Source organism: Yarrowia lipolytica, chromosome 1A (assembly GCF_001761485.1).
Source record: "Yarrowia lipolytica chromosome 1A, complete sequence".
NCBI classification, from domain to species: Eukaryota; Fungi; Ascomycota; class Dipodascomycetes; order Dipodascales; genus Yarrowia; species Yarrowia lipolytica.
In genome coordinates this window covers 1,081,231-1,101,238 of record NC_090770.1, presented here as the reverse complement: position 1 = coordinate 1,101,238, position 20,008 = coordinate 1,081,231, and the positions used below count along the sequence as shown (strand labels likewise).

At 48.1% G+C, this 20,008-nt stretch overlaps 7 protein-coding genes and 2 non-coding genes across 9 annotated transcripts; 5 read left to right on the top strand and 4 right to left on the bottom strand.

Annotated features, from left to right (window-relative positions):
- Positions 1–72: 72 nt before the first annotated feature.
- On the top strand, positions 73–527 carry YALI1_A11010g (uncharacterized protein; the record flags this gene model as incomplete). Its single annotated transcript, XM_068281724.1, has 2 exons — positions 73–121; positions 181–527. The coding sequence occupies 2 exons, from the start codon at positions 73–75 to the stop codon at positions 525–527; spliced, it is 396 nt and encodes a 131-aa protein (XP_068137825.1).
- Positions 528–2,204: 1,677 nt separating this feature from the next.
- Positions 2,205–4,582, bottom strand: YALI1_A10966g (uncharacterized protein; the record flags this gene model as incomplete). Its single annotated transcript, XM_068281723.1, has 5 exons — positions 2,205–2,327; positions 2,408–2,779; positions 3,247–3,593; positions 3,895–4,074; positions 4,429–4,582. 5 exons carry the CDS (start codon positions 4,580–4,582, stop codon positions 2,205–2,207), a joined length of 1,176 nt encoding a protein of 391 aa, XP_068137824.1.
- A 2,311-nt stretch (positions 4,583–6,893) lies between these two features.
- Positions 6,894–7,012, top strand: YALI1_A10943r. Its single transcript, XR_002432059.3, has one exon. It is a non-coding gene; the product is annotated as a 5S ribosomal RNA (ribosomal RNA).
- Positions 7,013–7,859: 847 nt separating this feature from the next.
- YALI1_A10934g (uncharacterized protein) lies at positions 7,860–8,348 on the top strand (the record flags this gene model as incomplete). The annotated part of the gene is made up of 1 exon (XM_499961.3): positions 7,860–8,348. One exon carries the CDS (start codon positions 7,860–7,862, stop codon positions 8,346–8,348), a length of 489 nt encoding a protein of 162 aa, XP_499961.1.
- A 674-nt stretch (positions 8,349–9,022) lies between these two features.
- Positions 9,023–9,115, bottom strand: YALI1_A10921r. The gene has a single exon. It is a non-coding gene; the product is annotated as a tRNA-Ile (tRNA).
- Positions 9,116–9,720: 605 nt separating this feature from the next.
- Positions 9,721–10,515, bottom strand: YALI1_A10907g (uncharacterized protein; the record flags this gene model as incomplete). The annotated part of the gene is made up of 1 exon (XM_499960.3): positions 9,721–10,515. The coding sequence occupies one exon, from the start codon at positions 10,513–10,515 to the stop codon at positions 9,721–9,723; it is 795 nt and encodes a 264-aa protein (XP_499960.1).
- A 655-nt stretch (positions 10,516–11,170) lies between these two features.
- On the top strand, positions 11,171–14,434 carry YALI1_A10883g (uncharacterized protein; the record flags this gene model as incomplete). The annotated part of the gene is made up of 2 exons (XM_499958.4): positions 11,171–12,895; positions 12,953–14,434. 2 exons carry the CDS (start codon positions 11,171–11,173, stop codon positions 14,432–14,434), a joined length of 3,207 nt encoding a protein of 1,068 aa, XP_499958.4.
- Positions 14,435–15,118: 684 nt separating this feature from the next.
- YALI1_A10857g (uncharacterized protein) lies at positions 15,119–15,472 on the bottom strand (the record flags this gene model as incomplete). The annotated part of the gene is made up of 1 exon (XM_499957.3): positions 15,119–15,472. The coding sequence occupies one exon, from the start codon at positions 15,470–15,472 to the stop codon at positions 15,119–15,121; it is 354 nt and encodes a 117-aa protein (XP_499957.1).
- A 3,045-nt stretch (positions 15,473–18,517) lies between these two features.
- On the top strand, positions 18,518–19,096 carry YALI1_A10827g (40S ribosomal protein eS7; the record flags this gene model as incomplete). Its single annotated transcript, XM_499956.3, has 1 exon — positions 18,518–19,096. One exon carries the CDS (start codon positions 18,518–18,520, stop codon positions 19,094–19,096), a length of 579 nt encoding a protein of 192 aa, XP_499956.1.
- Positions 19,097–20,008: the final 912 nt, after the last annotated feature.

Here is a 20,008-nt window from a genome sequence, read left to right as displayed (position 1 = left end):
ACAAATTGATATTTTAGGGATTGTAGACGGTATCTGAAACTGTCGTTGAATGGTCTCTGAAACTGTCGTTGAATGGTCTCTGAAATTGTCCTTGAACGGTATCTGAAACTGTCGTTGAATGGTCTCTGAAACTATCGTTGTCCTTGAACGGTCTTTGCTACCAGTAAATCTTCGATCAAGTCAGTATAGCGTTTGAGAGAGAAGCCACTTCATCCCCAAATGTGACAGTTGTGAGAATTAGTTGGACCCTGATACTGCCACCATATCACACCTCATTCCATAATGCCTCGTTTGATACTACTCTCTCCACGCTAAGACCCTGCGGGGCTTTTGAGACGACGGCCCAACCCTTTCCACTCTGTCTCAGCAGGTTGTGGCACCCTGATACTGGCAATGACGCAAGTGCCAGATTCCCTCCTAGTCCAGGGCGGCACGAAGTTTCACAGGGCATCCGATCTCTGGGCCATCAGATGGCTTTCGATAGAACAAGCGTAAGATATACCCTGAGTAGCTGTGTCTCCCATTGACTTCAAATCGTAGCGAGCAGCGAAAGTCCTAGACCACCCAAAGTAAAAGTTCTTCCCATCAACGGCGCTTTTGTTGTGTCAAGCCTAAGTCCTCGATGTACTTTTCCAACTCAGCAAGTGTTTCAAATGACTTCATCTTGGGCAGGCTACCAAGTAGGACAGTATAATGGATCTTTCCCCAACACAACCTTCTGAACTTCGTTGACAAGCCCATGAACTTCAGAATGATTGGCAAGCCCAGTTCAGAGACATCAGAGGTCACGTCAGATCCGTCGATAGCGTGTGTGTGTTGTTCCATCCGGGTTGTACATACTGTAGTTGAATTTTGCCTGTATTATCTTAGTGAAGAAGTTGAGATATCTCACCCGTCGCAACAGCAGCGCATCAGATGTCGCACGGACTTTCGGCCTCCAGACTTTGACGCCTTATGAGGGTGGTGAATGCAACCCCCTGGGGTTTTGAAAACCCATTGAGGGGCCCCACATCATCTGTGAGATGATTCTGGGAGAAGAGGCGGATGAGGTGCTGCCGTGAAGTTCTTCTCGGCGGGATAGTCGCTGAAATTGAATGTGCTCATGTGTTGTGTTCCATTGTAATGAGTTTCAACAGTAATGGGATGCTATGTATTTTTTGGTAAATCATACAATATGCGATCCTGCAAGTTGCGTTGATATATTTTTGCCCTGTGTTCCTCCAGTTGCAAATGTGGGTTTTTTTTGTTCGACAAAATGGGTCACTTACAACTCAAAAATTGGTCACTTACACGAGTTTAACGGAGTTTGAGTTTGATTTTTAATATGGGGGTCACTTGCAACACAAAAATTGGTCACATACACGAGTTTAAAAGGGTTTGAGTTTCATTAAAAATGGACGTGTTTTCCAAGTGAATTGGACTCGTACCTGTACTTGTACTGTCCGTTTGCGAGTGGAAAGGGGGAGCCACAAGAATGTCATGTCCACGATTGCTCGCGGCTCAGATGAATTATTCCACACACTGTGAATGATACAAGGATTGTTCCTGTGCTAGGACGTCAAATTGGACATGGTGCTCGAGTTTGTCGCCCTCAGAGCCATACGAGCTCCCGTGGAAGGCTCACTGACAGACGTCTTCGTCTCAAAGGAGGCGTTCGAACCAAGGGAGCTGGCAATTCTTCGATATATTATATATACAGGAATATATATATACTAGTATATACATTTAATTTTTTTGCCTAAATACATTCAATTAATTATAACTTCACTTGATCTATATGATAACATAATACATCATTATAAAATAATTAAACCGATTCAAATTGATGGATAGTTTTTTTCTTATGCTCCAAATGTCTGAACCACAAAAAAGCTCCAAACCACGCAATGAAACGCGAAAAAAGTGTTTCTCTGGGACCTGAATGTTCTTCCATGTCAATTGAACATATATATCCACTTCTCGTGTATGTCCAGCTACAGTATTGCGCAATAAGTAATACATACTTTAAAATATTGTGAGAGATCAATGAGATTCCCATGTTCGCCAACAACAAACAGTTTCTTGTCAGAATTGACCTGAATATCGCCATCGACAAACACCGTGGGACAGTGCTTCTGGTAGATGATAGTCGAGATGGCCGCCGTAGCCACGGTTCTGTCGAACTGAAAGGTGTTGATTTTGAGACCGATATTGAAATAGTAGGCTTAAATCGAGTCATTTCCCACAAATCCAATGTCCAGGATCTTCTTGTAGTTCTGCTGTTGTTGTTTCAGCCCGGACATGGTACTGATGTTCTGGGTCAACTCGGCTTTGACACTATCTTGAGACTTGTTTCTGACTTCACTTGAGACTCTCACGGTGGGATGGGTCACTATGAACCTTTCCAGCTTCTTCTTGTACCCCTTACTCCTTTTCTCTGCTCCGCCAGACCTTCGTGAGACTGGATTCGACTCATAGTATCGACCGTGCGTTTGTAGTCGCTTATCGAGACAATGGCCTGCTTCTTTAGTGGCCGCACTTTGGCATCAATCTCTCCTTGCTGGGCTGTGAGCCTTTGCAGTTCGTATTCCTCTCTCTGGAGAGACTTGAGAGTTTTGTCGTCGAGATTCTTCTGGAGCTCCAGACACGTGCTTTTCAGCCTGGGAATACGGCAAATAACGTAGCCCGGACTGTCACTGTGTTGTTGAACTTCACAGGGGTTCTTCAGTGTAAGAGCCCTCTTCCCTTCCTTCTTTGAGCACACAACTTCCTGGGCCCCAATCTCGAGTTCCCGCAGTTCCTTTTGCTTGTGGAATCCGGTCCTCACGTCGTCTTTCTCGCTCTCGAACGCCTTTACAAGCCGCAAATCAAGTCTCTAGGAACATTTGTCAAACTCTTCTCTAATGGGACTGGGAAAGATATACCGATAGTCTTCGCTGACAATCAACGTACCAATGCGAGTACTGGAGCTCCCGCTGATAAGATCTGCTTCTCGGACAACTTCACGAGATACGGGGTCCCAGAAATCTCCCTGGTCGGGAAAGAATCGGAGATGAGAGACTCAAATTTTGTCAATATCCATCGCCGAAACAATATAGTCTTGGACATGACCACTGTCAATATCAAGCAGCTCCAGAATAGTGCTCTTCAGGTGTTCAGATTCCATCTCACCACTAGCGGAGCTTCTGTGAACAACTATGTTCACTTTGGAGGCGCCAAATTTGTTGTTGAAAGACTCCAAGTATTCTTGTATGCCTCAGAGGTGACGAAAAACGTGGCCAGTTGCTCTTTCAAGAAGGCGAGCACCAGCAGCTTCTGAGATTCGCTAGTCGCCTTGGGGGAAAAGCCAATGTGTGCCCGGAGAGGTCTATTGATGGTACTTGTTGAGTCTTTGAACGCGTGTTTCATGAAGGACATGAATCCCTCTCCCTGAACCAGGTCTCGTGTGCCCGTGTGGAACCCAATGAACTTGTTCTTGTGGTTCTCCTTCCGTTTCTCCCACGAAGTAGAAACGAGGTGACCGGCTTCGAGATTCGGGTTCTTTTCCGCAAGCGACAGTCTCTCTTTCTTGGACGACACGTTAAACGCTCTCTCCTCAGTGCTTTTAGCTGCGACTGCGCCTCTAGTCCTCCTATCTTGGATTTCAATGCGTCAAGATGAGCGTTAGCGAAATCAAGAGCGAAATTAGCCCGGTCCAGCTCATACTCTACTTCGCAGCTCCCCAGTCTGGCGCTCTCCTTCTCAAGTGTCTGGATCTGAAGGTCCAGCAGCCTCTCAAGAGGACTCTGATCGTCGTAGACTGACTAGACCTCGGGTTTAACATTGACTCCGGAAAGGGGCTTGCTGAAGAGCTCAGATATCCATCTTGCGACACGAATAGGCCCGATTCAGACCTACCAGTGGCAGGTAACCCACTTGTCGTGGAAGGCCGCTTTTCTGGCGACCTACTGGCTACTTTGATCGCAGATCTGTCCATGACGCTGATTATATCGACGGGGCTCGGAGACTCTCCCTTGATAGTACCAACGGCAAACTCCACAACCTCCGGTTTGTTGAAGAACACCTCCTTGAGCTGACTCGTGAGGGACCCCAGCTCTTTTCAGTGGTTCTTGACGGCCTTGAGACTAGAGACTTTGGAACTGGCTCGAAGATGGCTTCGGTTGACTTTTTGCAACTTCTCCAGCTGACCATCGTAGCTTTTCTATACTGTTTTTGTTTTATTATTGAGAAGAGAGATATTTTGTTCCAGGTACTGTTTATCTTTAATGATATCGGCAAACCTGTCCAATCTCCAAGAAGTGTGACATTCTAGAGCTCCCAGAAGCTCCTGTTATTGATTGGTTTTTTCCAGTGCACTGGAGCAGGTTTTCATATCACGTGAAACCCGGGCTTCGTGGTCCAGTCCCAGAGACTTGATATTGCATAGTCGAATTGTGGAGAACACCTCACTCCACTGAGTGCAGTTGACATTGAGAATATGAGGGCTACGAAGGACCACGGCCTTCACTTCTCCAGATTTGACAGGAACCCATCCACTACTTGAAGACTTGTAAGTAGTAGTCCGAGGATCGGCAGGATTTCCCACCTCCAACTCCACCTTCATCTTTCAGTTGATGGAGCGCTGACTGTAGCTGTAGACGGAGAGAAGAGCTTTGGCCACATAGGTGTGGATATACTGCTTGTAAGAGTGCAATAGAATGGGATTTTGAACTGCACCATAGCCAAAGAGCGGTTATTTGAACTGTCCCTGCTGGTGTTCTTCTCGGGGTCGCTTGGCGGTTAGGAATCAGTTGGGGCGTATTAAGAGTGGATTTGAGTCTGGACAACGCCCTTCTGGCCTTGTTGGTCGGTACGGGCGTCGACTCTCTACTTGTAGCCATAATAACAATGTGTGTTCGTGTTCAGATGGACAATACGAGAAAGAAAAACACTGGTTTTCCACCAGCTTTACCCCGTCAGTTTGAGACAACACTTTTAAGCGCTGTTAGTTCCACTTTGCCAGATTGGAACGTGCGAGTACGTTCAAAACAGGTTTGTGTTGATATTGTTGGTTGGGTTGATGCTGTTGGCGGGATTGATACCTGGTAATTCCACTTGCAGAAGATCTCTCGAGTAGTCATGACTTTGGCGTACAGCACGATTCACCATATTCTGCTCAGTGCACCTCCACTGTACATTTCATGCGTAATGGAGACACGGGGACTTTGAGATACTCTTTGATGGCGTTTGTTTAGCTCCATTGCCAGAAATTTACCCGAAAATGGTCACCTTCCCCCCCACCACTGCCCTGTGAAGTCTCGCCGGGGACCTGTCTATCTCGTGATGCAGGGAATACTGCACATTTTGTGGAAGCCACCGATTTGTCCCAGCCACTTCATTATTTCTCGCTGAAACAGGAATACGATAGAATTTTCGACATTATCCCTCCTAATAATCAGGAGAAGTCGACGCGGGGCTCATACAGTACGTGTTTTAAAACTGTACCAGGTTGTCAGCATCTGTGGAGACGCAGTGCGTGATATGGGCAGTGTCTCGTCGGCGATGAAAGATAATGGAAGGGGAAACTGAGGCGCTTTCTACTGTTTTGGTTTCATTTTTGTAGGTTGTCAATTGCCGATTTTGTCAACGATGGACTACACTTACGTAATGCAGGGGTGCAGTATGAGTATTAGTTAACAGGTCGATGCCACAGTCCTGAAACGGACACAGGAACACTACCCTTGGGGTACGTTCTGTACTAGCACTATACTCGTAGTCCAAGTATCCAGCCAGTTTTTCCGTGCTCAGATTTACATCTTTCTGGTTCCATAAATGGCGATTTGGCGACTGTTTTGACAAACAGAGACCAAAATGAATAGAACATACCCATTTGGAGCGATATTTGAACTTGGATGGAGTGTCCAGTCCATAGATATTGGTAATGTACCTCTTTACTTGGATGGAGACCCAGAAAAGTCACGTAGTCGCTAGTACATTCACACCGGTACGTTGTGCGAATGGTGGGTATTGAGCCCTGTTCAGTTCATACTGAATAAATTGATCATCTTGATATCCGTTTGATAGATGTTCCACTGCTTGAATGAATGCAGTGAAGGCTAGAAGAAATCAAACTGATTCAACCGAAAAGTGAACTGAATAGCATTAGACAGTCGATGCTGGCCTCTTGTGCGAAACATTTAGCGACCAACCGAGCCTTGTATCACTCAAGCTAACCGTCCAAATTGAACTTCCGGTTGTAGACCCACATGAAGGGACCTTCTTGCCCCTGACTTCCTTGCTGTCCACCCCTCGTTCATCGCCAACAACCAGTGGTCCTTGTCAGGTATATCCATGGCTTGCCTTCAAATATCAGGAGCACACAACCACTCCTAGTCTGGTGTCGACTGCAGGGGCGGTGGAAAACAGATGAGTCGGCGGGTCTTGAGCAGTAGTTGTGGTAATGTATTGCTATGTTCAAATGCATAAGTACATACAGTACAGTACTTGTAGTTGAAATGCTGTGCTGTGAGTATTTATTGTGTGTATAATGATTGTCTAGCAACATAACAAGAAATTATGATGACTGTTTTATCATCATGATACTCAGTACATACATGTACGTACTGTACGTACAATGCAGCAGCTGCCTTATCACTGTGATGTCCGCTACACCACCTCATGGACTTATAAAATGCCAATAGTGAAACGAGACAGTTCATGAAATTCACCAGGCTGCATTACGTAAGAGTCTTACAATCACATCTCTCATCCTTGATGCTCCATCGGGCAGACTCAGATCCACGTTTCCTTGGTGCAAGAGATGCAAGAGAAGGGGAGTCTACGCAACAGACATCCCCGATTCTTGTGGTGTTTTTGCCAAATTTTGTCACGTGACTTGTTAGACCAGGTAAATGGATTCTTGCACTAATTTTGTCAGTTGCGGCCATATCCTGGTGAAAATACGGCTTCCCGTCCGATCAGCCATAGTCAAGCACCAGAGAGCCCAGTTAGTATTGTAGTGGGAGACCATACGAGAATCCTGGGTGCTGCAATTACTTTTTATCTCATTTCCAAAGCAATGTTTGTACATCTTTTTGTCACTTTCATGTTCTGTTTCCAACCCCTGTTCTCCGTGAGTCTTAGTCGTTGTGTCGGTGGGATGTTTTATTATATCTTCAAGTAAATATAAGTTTTATTAGACATTTATACCCCTAATTGTTAAGGGATTTTAGCCAGAGTATGGTGACTGTTGAAACGGCTAAATAACGGGAAAAAAAAGGACAAAACGAGACAATTGACCAATGGAATTGTCATCACCCTTTAATACCCATTTTTAACATCCGCCTTGTCCTATATAACAGTACAGCACAGGTATATCACAGTTCCTACATTTTTTATACAGTAACTATTCTCTGGAGCATACATTCAGATTACATAATCCAACTATGAGTACATCTGTGCGGCGGAATACAACTTCACGGTCGGGACTCAGTTCACATCATTTTATTTCCGCACAACTCCTTCCTGACACACTTCTTTCCTAAGAAAAAATCCCTTTCTCTCTTCCATTTCACATGAGTCAAGTCTCTAAATATACTTGGCCTTTTTCGGTTGATAACTCGGTATTTTTTGCGTCATATGCGAGTTTTTTTCTTCTTCTTCAAAAACATGTGTTTGTGTAACTTGGAACTCCGTCGTATTTATTATAAATACGTCGTTTCCGCCTCTCAAAACCCATCCTCTACAAGTAGCGGATCGATCCTACGACGATTGTATGGGGATGACCCTTCACGTGACCAAAATAAACTTTCGCCTCCGCTGTTGTCTGTGTCATTTTCGTTTCGGGATGAGGTAACACACCACACCATACCCCAACTACACACAAATTGACAACTAGAAAAATGGTCACTCTTGTTTCTTCAGACGGCGTCTCGTTCAACGTGGACCAGAAGGTTGCGTCGCGATCGGCCCTCATCAAGAACATGATGGAGGACATTGGAGAGGACGCCGGCGAGATCCCCGTCCCCAACGTGTCTTCCAATGTGCTCAAGAAGGTGATTGAGTACTGCACCTACCACAAGGACGACCCTCTTCCCCAGAGCGGAGAGGACGAGGGCACTTCGGCCGCCGACAAGAAGAAGAGCACCGTGATTGACGACTGGGATTACAACTTTCTGCAGGTGGACCAGGAAATGCTGTTTGAGATTATTCTGACCGCAAATTACCTGGACATCAAGCCCCTGCTGGACGTGGGCTGCAAGACGGTGGCCAACATGATCAAGGGCAAGACCCCCGAGGAGATTCGACGAACCTTCAACATTGCCAACGACTTCACTCCTGAGGAGGAGGCCCAGATCCGACGAGAGAACGAGTGGGCCGAGGACAGATAAGAGTCGCTGTGCGCCCATGGATCTTACTTAATTATTTAACGTCAACGCTGAGTGGTGATGCTGTATTGTAGATGAGCTCACGATTGGCTCTTTTCCTCACGTAGATACAAGACCTCGTGCTTGTAGCTTGTGATTGCTGAGACACGAGTAAGGCTGGGTGGACTCGTCACAGCAATTGTACAATGAACGTTGCAATTGAATGTTGGCACCGTGACAACAGTTGTTGACGGGTTAATTCGCCCTGAATTGCCCGCCAATTCTCTCCTGACCGTCTCCGATTGACCTCGTATCGTGAAAGTACTGTCGGTCATGGCCCCATTTGGCGATTTTATGATGGCACCCTCAACGAGAGAAGTGATTGTGCCGGTGTCTTGAGCGTCAGAGCTCGAAAGGGGGAAATCCACGGGTATTTATATCATTTCAACAGTGACAAAAACAATGTGACATCCGTACACTCGCGCAAACCACTGCTCATACAATCACTGCCTCGTCAAAAAACAGCCCCCTAAAAATCTCAATGCAATATTGACTTTGCGCAAGTGTAATTGACGGACTAAAATGAACAAAACAAGGAGTAAAGACGGGCTAAATAAATATTAAAAAGATACAGAGAACGAGGAGAAGAGAAGACACACACGTCGTCAACTACAACTTCACTTGTCACGTCAAAAAAGTGGTCCCTAGCAGGATCGAACTGCTGATCTTCGCGTTGCAAAGAGGCTAATTTCTTATTAGCACGACGCCTTAACCAACTGGGCCAAGGGACCGCGAATTTTGCTAAAAAAATAACCTGTTCAATTTACCCTTGTTCCACCAAAGTCACGTGACCGAACGTTTTGGGATTTCTGATGTTTGTTATGTGTTCGATATTGGAGCTAAGAAGCGGGGAGAAAGTTGATGTGTGAGAGAAACGGTTGGGCTGTCGAATTATAGTATAAATTGTTGATTTTCATCAACGAATTGTCTCATTTTGCCATTTCCATAATCATCATTCAGGCGATTAGGATTTGCAGGTGGGATGAGTGAGAGTGGAGCGGGATGAGAAGAGAACGGTGGATAAAAACACGTCGATATTTGAGGAAAAAAGAAGCAGATTTGTGATTGAAGCATCATATGATTATCACATGATCCTCACATGATTTATAGGCGCTGAGATGTTTAGTTTCGTATGTTTAATATCGCACGTTCAGTTTCCTCGTGTAGGCGATTTGGGGTTATTATTACTCGTAAAATATCCGATGTATTGATGAGAGCAATTGATGGTAAAAGTGCCCGTATGTAGCGTACAAATACTCTGCAAACACCTCCAACCTCACCACCACGTCTGTACAATATAATACATTGCTATATACAACTACCCCCAGCTGGAGTATCACTTCTTGGCAATCTCGTCGGAGACGGTCTTGAACTCCTTTTCGATTTTGGAGGTCCATGCCTTCTGCAACTCCTCAAACTTCTTGTCTTCTCGCTTGACCACGTCCTTTCCAATCGACTTCTGGTCGGCCATCTTCTTGTGGTCCTTCTTGAAGGCGTCTCGGATCGCAGCCAGACCCGAAGTCAGCTTCTTGTCGGCCTTGAAGGCGTTGTACAGCGCCTTGAGCTCCTTCTGCTGCTCGGCCCGGCTCTCAGCCGAGGGAGGGGGCAGGGGGATGTTGAGGATCTGGGGCGAGTTGGCCTGGGGCTGGGGGTTCATGTTGAGATCGGACGCCAGAATGGAGGCGGTGACCTGTTTGGTGTGGCTAGGGTCGTAGACGGAGATGGACAGCGTTCGGCCGCCCTTGAGGGCCACGGAGGCAATGTCCTTGATCTGGTAGACCTCGTCCTTGCTGATTTTGACCTCAATGTTGTTGATGAGATCCGGCGAGTTGTTTCCGGCCTTGATCTCCTTGGCCTTGGCGGCAAACGCAGCCACAGACTTGGCAGACAGGTCCTCAAACTTGTTCCACTCGATCATGAACAGATCCTCATCGACGGCCTCCTCGGCCGCGGCCTTGGCAGCAGCCTTGGGCTCCTTACCGCCCTTCTTTTTCTTGCCCAGAGTCACGGGAGTGGACGAGAACGCGACTGTCTGTGTTCGGAGCACGGGCCGCATGCATAGTGCCGGAGCCACCGTGTGGTGGAGGGCGGCTGCTCGCACGGCCTGGCTTCGGACAGTTCTCAGAAACATGTTTGGTGGTAAGTAGTTGTGTGCGGGTTGTGTGGTGATGTGATTATGATGTCACTCGCCTAAGCTTTAAAATCGTGCATGCGTGGGGGAAGAAGTGGAGAAGGTGAATAGGGACATGGCGGTGAAAGCAGCAATACTAGTTCCAAACTGATTTGTAATGACACAATTTTGGGAAATAAAAACGGGGGGGGGGGGAGGGGGGGAAGAGCCCCTATTATATATTTCTCCGTTCCTACCCACCACACAACGCACTACATGCCTCGTTTTGCTTCCAAAGCTGCAGATCTAAGTTCATGCTAGCAGTACAGTACATCGTGACAGACCTGTAAATATCAGTATGTGTGTCCGAGTAGTCGCACCCGTTTAAACCACCGTCTACACACCCATGACATACCCTGTGACATGACTGATACCAATAATATTTTTTACAACTATATATACCGTCGAGCTTCCTGTAAAACAGATACCACTACTGTATACTACTGTACCCATCAGCAACACACACTCATAACCACCACCTTACTTAAGGGCTCTGTTTGTATCACCCTACTCTTAAACAGACCCATATTCGGATTGTACCGTGCTTTGGCTCCTACAGCTTGTGTTGCACATATCCAACAAACACTCGCTCACCTCGCTCCATCCTCCACTCGCTATGGATACCCAGGTTCACGCCAACCACTACGAGCAAGCCCGAAAACGAAAGTCCTCCTCCACCACCTTTGTGCCCACCGTCTTGCTTCTGTCGCCGCCAGACCTCCCCCAAGCAACAGCCCACGCACCCACACAAAACACAGGTGGCCTCCGGGGCTCGATCCGAGGATCCATCCGGTCTCTGAGGGGATCTCTGCGTAGACACAAACACGACACGACGCTACCCACCATACAGATGGTGCCTCTTCAGCGAGCAGGAACTCCTATACAGGCTCCTCCTATCCAGAAACCCTTCCAGGCAATTCTTTCCGGAGCTACAACAGTCTTTGACGACCCCAAAAGTGGAGCCCTCACCGTCGCCTCCACCCAAGCATCAACCCGCCATTTCCACACTGCTGGCACCGGAGGAAGCGCTCTTTTCACAAACAACTCCGCCCATACACTCGCCGTCGTCGGCAACAGCACCTACTCAGGAGAAACTACCAAGAGCGCAGTCGGCCCCAAAGACAACTCGGTTACAAACAGCAGCAGAACGCAGTCGCCGGCTTTTTCGGGAAACCAAGAAAGCATGTACTCTCCCTACTCGTCTGCAGTGTTGTCAGGCCTGGAGAACCCGGTGATCTTCCAGGACCCGGAGAAGGCAGTTGTCAAGACCATCACCAATACTATTGACCCCCAGGTTCTTGTAGCTGCACAGCAAAAGACTCTCACGCCCCAGCAGCCGACAACGTCCCCACGACCCACTACTCTCCAGGACTTGCAGCAGCCGCCCCAAGAGCTCGTAGCATCTCCACTGTCCTCTGTTGTCCTCAAGCCGGCAGCCCTGCAGCCCGATTACTGCGTGTACACGGAGAACACGGATCCAGAAACGACAGAGATTCTCCTCGACAGTGGATCCGTCGAGCCCGCTATCAACTCCCCACCACCCCCATCTGGAGAAGAAGAGGATTTTGGAATTGCCAACCTGCTGTTTCTGGACGGCTCGGACGAGTTCGACTACACGCTCAACACGTTTCCCAAGATCTCCACCATGACCAAGGAGGAAATGCAGAACAATATGACGCCAATTATCGAGGTGGACTCCACTGCTGCAGTTTCTGCACTGGAAAAAGACAGAGAAATTGCTCTTCCCACTCCTAGTGACATGCCACCTCACCCCCTTCCCGTGCACCGGTCCCTCAGTCACATGTCCAACGTGGACCTTGTGCACAACATTAACATGGAGTCTGCCAGCGGTGCTGCGTCCATCTCGACGATGGGAATACCTCCCATCTCTCCCAAGGATCGGGCTCTCATGGAGGAGCGCCGGAGCCACTGTCTCCAGGAGCTCATTCTTTCCGAGGAGAGCTACTTGAGCTCTCTGCGAATGCTGGCGAACATGTATTTTGCCACCATTGAGTCGTGCAATGCCCTTGGCAAGGAGGCTGTTGCTCTTTTGGAGAACGATACACGGTCGCTCATTGAGTTTCACCAGGAGCTACTGGATGATATTCAGTCCGAGTATCCCAACATCACCATCTCCAACAAGCCTGCTGCCCCCACGCTGCAGGTCAAAATTACCCCTGGTGTCAACGACTTCACACGAGCAGTGTGGACTTCTTTGAAGGATGTCCCTCCCAGCAATTTGGAAAATCTGGGGTATCGAGATGGAAAGTGGGTCAAGCCTGCTCTCACCACTCTTTCTCCCCAGTTTGCTGCCCGCATCAGTCAGCTTGTTGCAGACAAGGTGAGTATTTTTCTTGTGATACCTATTCTTTGATACCCCCAACATTACTAACACCAGGCCATCAGTCTCTATCTTTACGAACAATACTGCATCAATTACGACGCCACTATTGAGCTTCTGCGCTCCTACCGTGGTACGGGCAAGGAGCGGTTCTGGATCAAGGGCTGCGAGAACCTGCTCAACGCAGCTCAACATGATGGTCGCCGAAAGGACCTCTCCCTGCAGAGCCTGATGATTGTCCCCGCTGCACGGATCAGTAAGTACAGGCTACTTCTGGAGCAGCTGGCCAAAAACACTTGTCCGGTTGAGGAGACTGAATCTCACCTTGTGATTCTCGATTCACTGGAGAAGGTGGAGGACAAGCTGCGGCAGCTTGACCACAATCATCTTGTAGAGCGGTTCCGTCGCCAGTCGCACATTTTGTGGAACAGTCTTTACTTCAAGAACGAGCTGCCCTTCAGTGTGCAGTATTTTGGCCTTGCAATTCTCTGTGGCGCTCTCAACGTCACCTGGCTGGGCCCCGATGGCTCCATCAAGTTTCACTACATGGGTTGCTTTCTCTTCAAGTCCTACTTGATTCTTGCCAACGTTGCCAACCCTGAGGGTCGCTTCTACGTCAAGTTCATTATTCCGCTGCACTGTTGCCGTCTCGAGAACCCCATCAACTCAGTTGTTGGTCTGCAAACCTCCAGTTCTTTGACTAAGAAGCTGATTTTCGAGCACAACTTTGGTCTGTACGAGATTCTGTTGACTGCAACCACTGTTGAGGAGCTCAAGTCGTGGCAGGAGAAGCTAGAGGTGCAGATTCTCTCCGTCAATGGAATCTACATGTGGGACTTCAAGGCTTCGGACATGAGTCTGCAGGGGTACAACAGTGCATCGTGGATTCCTCCCATGAAGCCTCTTTCCGTTGCTTTTCAGAAGCGGTCTCGATGGCGAAACTTCTTTGGAAGCTACAGGAGCGGGTTCAGCGATCCTCTGGCTCTCCAGCTCAAGATCCAACACTTTTATGTCGACGGAGACCTGGAGTCCAACTATGGGGCACACACGGCAGCCACGCGTGACGAGAACGATGGCATCAAGTGCGAGACCATCCACATTCGACGATACGCCCGGCTGGAGGCCGAGAAGGCTCTGGGGGTCATTTGGAGCATGGATGACCTGCCTCTGATCCCCTCTTGCAACGCCGATGATACCTATCAGCCCATCAACAATGTGCGCCACATGGTTCGGCGGGTGGCCTCGATGAAATCGACTTTCAACCGGGGAGGTCAGCGACAGGGGTCAGCACGAGGTGTCTTTGGAGGTAACCGCAGCAAGAGCCTTCCGCATGACAATGTCAGTGCCAAGGAGTGTTATAGCAAGTACGACTTGAGCAGCGGGACGGATGAGTTTTTTGACGCTCTATCGCAAGCTCGAAGTGTATGGGTCAACACTCCTTATGACGAGCTGGGTCGAAGTTCTCGGTTCCCCACTTTTAAGCTGGCAGGCGAGCGTCTTCGTCGGTTCAAGACCAAGGTATGGAAGCATCATCATTAGGGTGGTTGACCAATTAAAAAGAGACAAAAGAAACACATGTATATAGCTCTAATACGTACGAGTACTGGTACAGATGATGATTATCATCGGTGACATCATGACGGTGTTTCTGGGATACAGTACATGGTAACCTTAATTGTAAGGTCTCCTTGTTTCCGATTAGGTTTGAGTTTTACCGGATTTAATATAACCCTAACCCTACATTGCTAGATAGAGAGCAATCGGGCGTTTGATATATGTTGGATAAACTTTATTTTGGCAGGTGGTTGTGACCCCACACGACCAACGGCGCTAATGTACTAATACTGTACGTAAATACGTTTGTGTTTTGTGGCAGACACAGAAGGCGGCGGGCGTGTACCTGGAATTGTCGTTTCTACGTGTACAATTGGTCATAAGCCATAATATCATTAAATTATATCCATGACTGACTGGAGAGGGGACGGTGAGTCCTAGTATGCAGGGCTTTTGCGAGCCATTAGATGGCGGGGCAGTTTGCCTTGTTGGGCTCAATGCGACGTAGGCTTTGGATCGATTCACAGAAGTCGATTTGTGGCCACACGAGGGGCATTGAGTGGGTGTTTGTGTGTGAAGAGATGGTCAATTGAGTTGATTGGAGGGCACGAGCGAGGTGGTGGCTCCGATTCATGCAGAAGACGGGATCATTGTCACGCAGGACACATCTTAGTGGGCCACTCGGGGGCCCATGGAAGCGTTTGTGGTTCCAAACTTGTGGCCGAGGTTGGCGGAGCCCTTGGAGGAGCCCTCCTTGAGAATGATGGGGATAATGTCGTCGACCTTGTGGGTTCCCCAGTCGGTGTCGAGCTGCAGGTTGGAGGGCTCGTTGAGTTCTCCGTTGACTCCCTGCTTGCCGGTGGTCCAGACCTGGTAGGCGGCGACAATGTTGACAATGTTGGTGGAGGGGTCGGCTCTCCACTTTTCGAGGGACTCCTCCGAGTTGACGAAGACGACGTAGCCGTTCTCGCAGATTCGGTCCTCGTACTGAGGCTGGTAGAAGATCTTGACGTTCTGGGACATTGTTCTTGTGCTTTGTGTGCTTGGTGTGGGTTGTGGTTGGTTGATGCAAGTCCAAATAGAAGGGGATCCGCTGGTCTTTATATAATCGAGCGTGGGCAGCAAACGAGGGGAGTGCTCATGAGCTGTCCACTTAAGGTTGCTCTCTTTGTTTGCGTGGGAGAGCTGGGGAAGAGTGTGGAACAAGTCCTTTGAGCAGGTGTAGCCGGAGGAGCAATGGTTGTCCCGAGTAACGACGCAATTTATTGACGGTGATCTCGTCCAGCGGTATAATGCTGCTATTCCGGGCCGGTTTGTGTAACCCGGTTTCCGCCATAGTCCTGTACACTGGTGACTCCACTAATTAATCGAATGTTAACCTAGCTGCAGGTATGACGGCGTGGCAGTGTATAGTGTAGAAACATCTCGTGGGTAGAGCGGGCGGGGTGGCACGTGACCGGGAGTATTTGGTGTTGAAATGGAGCTCGGGGCGCGACGGATGAGTACGTGTCACGTGATCGGTCCGACCCCGCCGTTTTCCGCGTCTCGGAGCCGTCTCTATCTCTCAGATCAGCCAAGCCGGAGTAGCTACGATACTGTACATATTGGTGCGTAGTTGGTGAACCCTATCTTTCTGGAATCTTTTAGAAGAGATGGGCTGGGCTGCGCTTGAGACGAAAATGACGGTCTTTTGGCGACGGTTGGAGTCGCTGAAACCGCAGAGAGCGGGGGAGTCGTCGACACACGCCCATTGTTGCGATTGGCGCTCGTCTTTTGCCCTATCTGAATGGCGGTGACGTCATCAATCATGGTGCAGCTCCAACGCACATTCAGAGCAAGTGGTGGACTGATCATCGTCGGTGGATCGGTGGTGGCTTCTAGAAGGTGGAGCCGGGTAAGAGTGAACTCAGTGAGAGTAGAGTGGAGTATGCGATGGCTGTTTGCGATGCAACCACTTGAGATATAAGTATTGACACGATACATGAATTGACACGATACATGAATTGACACGATACATGAATTGACACGATACATGAATTGACACGATACATGAATTGACACGATACATGAATATTGACACCCACTTTGAATGGTTCCTAACAGTTCTAATACAGATACGCCGAAAAACGCCTGTTTACTTGTCGCTCACTCGCCGCTCACTCGCCGCTCACTCGCCGATCGGACCTATAAATACATCCACGGCCCATGCCAAGCCTGTAGTATGTACCTGTGAAATTTCAGGCATCATCGTCAAGCAGGTTTATGTGGGTCCGTGATGAAAAGGCCATCAGTTAATCCATGTATGTTGTTCATAGAGCACTGGATATCTGTTTGCAACGGTCTCTCAATATGGCTCACAACTCCACTGAGCTTCACATCGATGGAAACTGCATTATTCTAGTACAGTATGTACATACAGGTAGGAGTAGGAGTAGGAGTAGGAGTAGGAGTAGGAATAGGAGAGCTCCTACTCGCTCAATCTCATACACCACTCCCTTTCACTTGCCACATCGTATAAGCCGATCCTTGCACCACAAGTGTGTGTATTCTCCAACTGTCTCATAAAGATACGATGTTGGTGCATGTCCACAATATCGCAAAGATGAGACAGACGGACATGATGAGAAACGGTATTTGTATCGAAATGATAGGTTTGAACGGATTTACAAGTGAGAGATCAGTGTGGGTAGATTTGGCGTCTGGCAGATGATCTAGGACGGCTACAGTACACACTGTAATTGTAGTCGTAGGAGGAGTATGTCTTATGGACCGTACTGTACCAGATCCATGGATGGTACTTGTACCTTGTGCTTGTACAAGTAGTACCTCACTAATGAGTTATGGCTCACATCTGGGTCAGAATGGAATGATTTGTGGCGATACAGGTACTGTGGGCGGGAGGTCTACGGTAGTTGTCGTTGTGAAGTAGTTTGGCCAAAATCAATTCTTCTGAGGTCAGATCTTGGTGTGAATTAACAGATTGAAACAGATTTTATTTATATACTCATGCTCCGCCTTCAATTCTAGCCAGTCATGACTTTTTCCACAAATCTTCAACAAAGTGCCAACGAACTGTGTAGGAATGAAACAACAACATAGACTCGCTAATACTGATCTCACAGTAACAAAAGTAGTCTTATTTTGAATCTGGAATCTCACTGAGTCTTTGAGGCACTTTTACTCCCATTGGTCCTCACATTTCACGACTTGTAAAGACAAAAGTTTTTCTATCGTAACGCAGGGAAGAAGCGACCTTAGCGTCCGATACTAACATGGACGAAATACTTGTAAGGATACTTGCAACGTACTTGTACTTGTACAACCCAACCCTTTCCAATTGGATATGCGCAAACACAGTGGACATCATTCCACCAGATGCGGCACCAGACTCGTATCGGCAGCACCATTGTCCTCGTGACTTTTGCGCTAACGAAACACTATTTGGTCTCTAACCCCACAGTGTGGAGAAGGGCCGACAGGAGGGCTCGAGAAGCGATCTCGAGTGAATCTGACTTTGATTGGTGTGGTATTACTGGTCGATACGAGTAAGACGCGAGCACTTGAACTCGCATCCATTCAATACAGAAGACGATCTCATGAGACACGTGTACAAGTACAAGTATGCTGAATCAGAGGTCGCCTAAAGTATGTACTTACCCCTCGTATTGAGCCGTAACCATTACCCCTCAGGCGGAGATTCGACTCTGGATTGATTCCAGACTAGATCAGACTCTAGAACCAATCCAGATCAGCTCCAGATCAGCTCCAGATCAGCTCAAATCAGCTCCATCACAACCCTTACAAACGTCCACGATACTCGTTGAGCAATATCTGCAGTCATGCCATAAAGTTCATCGATATTGTAGTTGCACTTTTGTGCACTTTTGAGAGGGTGTGGAATAAGGTTTTGTTTCCCCATTTAGTCGATTTTATCACATGATACAGCTAGGGTTAGCCCTAACGTCCCAAACGGGACAGGACCACGCGCGGAGCCTGGCACTTTTGCAAAGTTACTCTGGCCCAAGTCAAACTTCCCCCCAAGCCCGAACGACACACCCACACACAACCATGTCTGCCGCCCTCAAGATCATCAAGCAGGACCCCTCCGAGCTCGAGCTCCAGGTCGCCCAGGCCTTTGTCGACCTCGAGAACTCCTCTCCCGACTTCAAGTCCGAGCTGCGACTTTTCCAGTTCAAGTCTGCCCGAGAGCTTGAGGTTTCTGCCGGCAAGAAGGCCCTCGTTATCTTTGTGCCTGTCCCCGCCCTCCCCGCTGTCCACAAGATCCAGCAGCGACTCACCCGAGAGCTCGAGAAGAAGTTCTCCGACCGACACGTTGTCTTCCTTGCTGAGCGACGAATCCTCCCCAAGGCCGGCCGAAAGGCTCTGCCCTCTCAGCCTCGACCCATGTCTCGAACCCTGACCAAGGTCCACGAGGCTCTCCTCGAGGATCTCGTTTTCCCCACCGAGATCATTGGCAAGCGAGTCAAGTACCAGGTTGGTGGCACTCGAATCCAGAAGGTTTTCCTCGACTCCAAGGACTCCACCTTCATCGACAACAAGCTCGAGTCCTTCCAGTCTGTCTACAACAAGCTCACCGGCAAGAAGGTTGTCTTTGAGATTCCTGCCAACCAGGGCGAGGTCTACTAAATCTGCAACACTTTTGTTTGTAGATAAAAAATGGCGGCTGCCGTGCATATAGCAGGTTAGTAAAAATAGATGATGGTATGGACGAACAACCGGTGATCATGGTGAATCACGGTGAACACGGTTGTGACTGTAAGCTGTGAGTGAAGTAGATTGGTGACCAACACTTTTGAAATTAGACTGATGACGACGCTGTGAGACCCAGCTCAAGGTATTGGTGTGATCTGTAGAGCTCTGGTAAGAATACCTCTGTGCAACTTCGCACTCCTGGCTGTGGATTGAAATATATGTAGAGAAGCAAGCCTCCTCATTTGGCTGGTTAACTTGTATCTGTTCTGTCATCCAAATGCCACAGACCGATCCGCTTCGAATCTGAGAGCATGTAAAGAACTATGAGTGCATCAAACTGACATTTTTCTTCTTTTTCTGTGCATTCACAGTTGTGGGGTAGGTACAAGTAGGTATTATCGTCTATAGGATAACTGTGTATGTACAGACCTACAATACTTGTGCTTGCAGTCACTCTCTGTTTGATACAGTCAGGGTTTACACTCACTGTCTAATGAACAGGCAGTATTTACAGAGCATCTCATGAAGTAGAGGAATCATACGTTCAGAACTTCGATAGATTGGGGAGGTCGCACAACGTGATATTCAACATGTTGTTCTCACGTCTCTCCGTCTCTCCACGCCCAACGGTAGTTGTATACTTCACAACATCACTCGAACACGTGCATCCCAGCCATCCAGTCATATCCACCTCATTTAAACCCACCAAGGGCCTTCTTTACACTCCCCACATCCTTGTACGATACTACGTGTACACTCAGTCCACCTTCACATGTCGTAAAATTTCACCCAAACTTTAATATTTTCACTGCCGGAGTTAATTCGTCCTTAATGGGTTATCTCCGG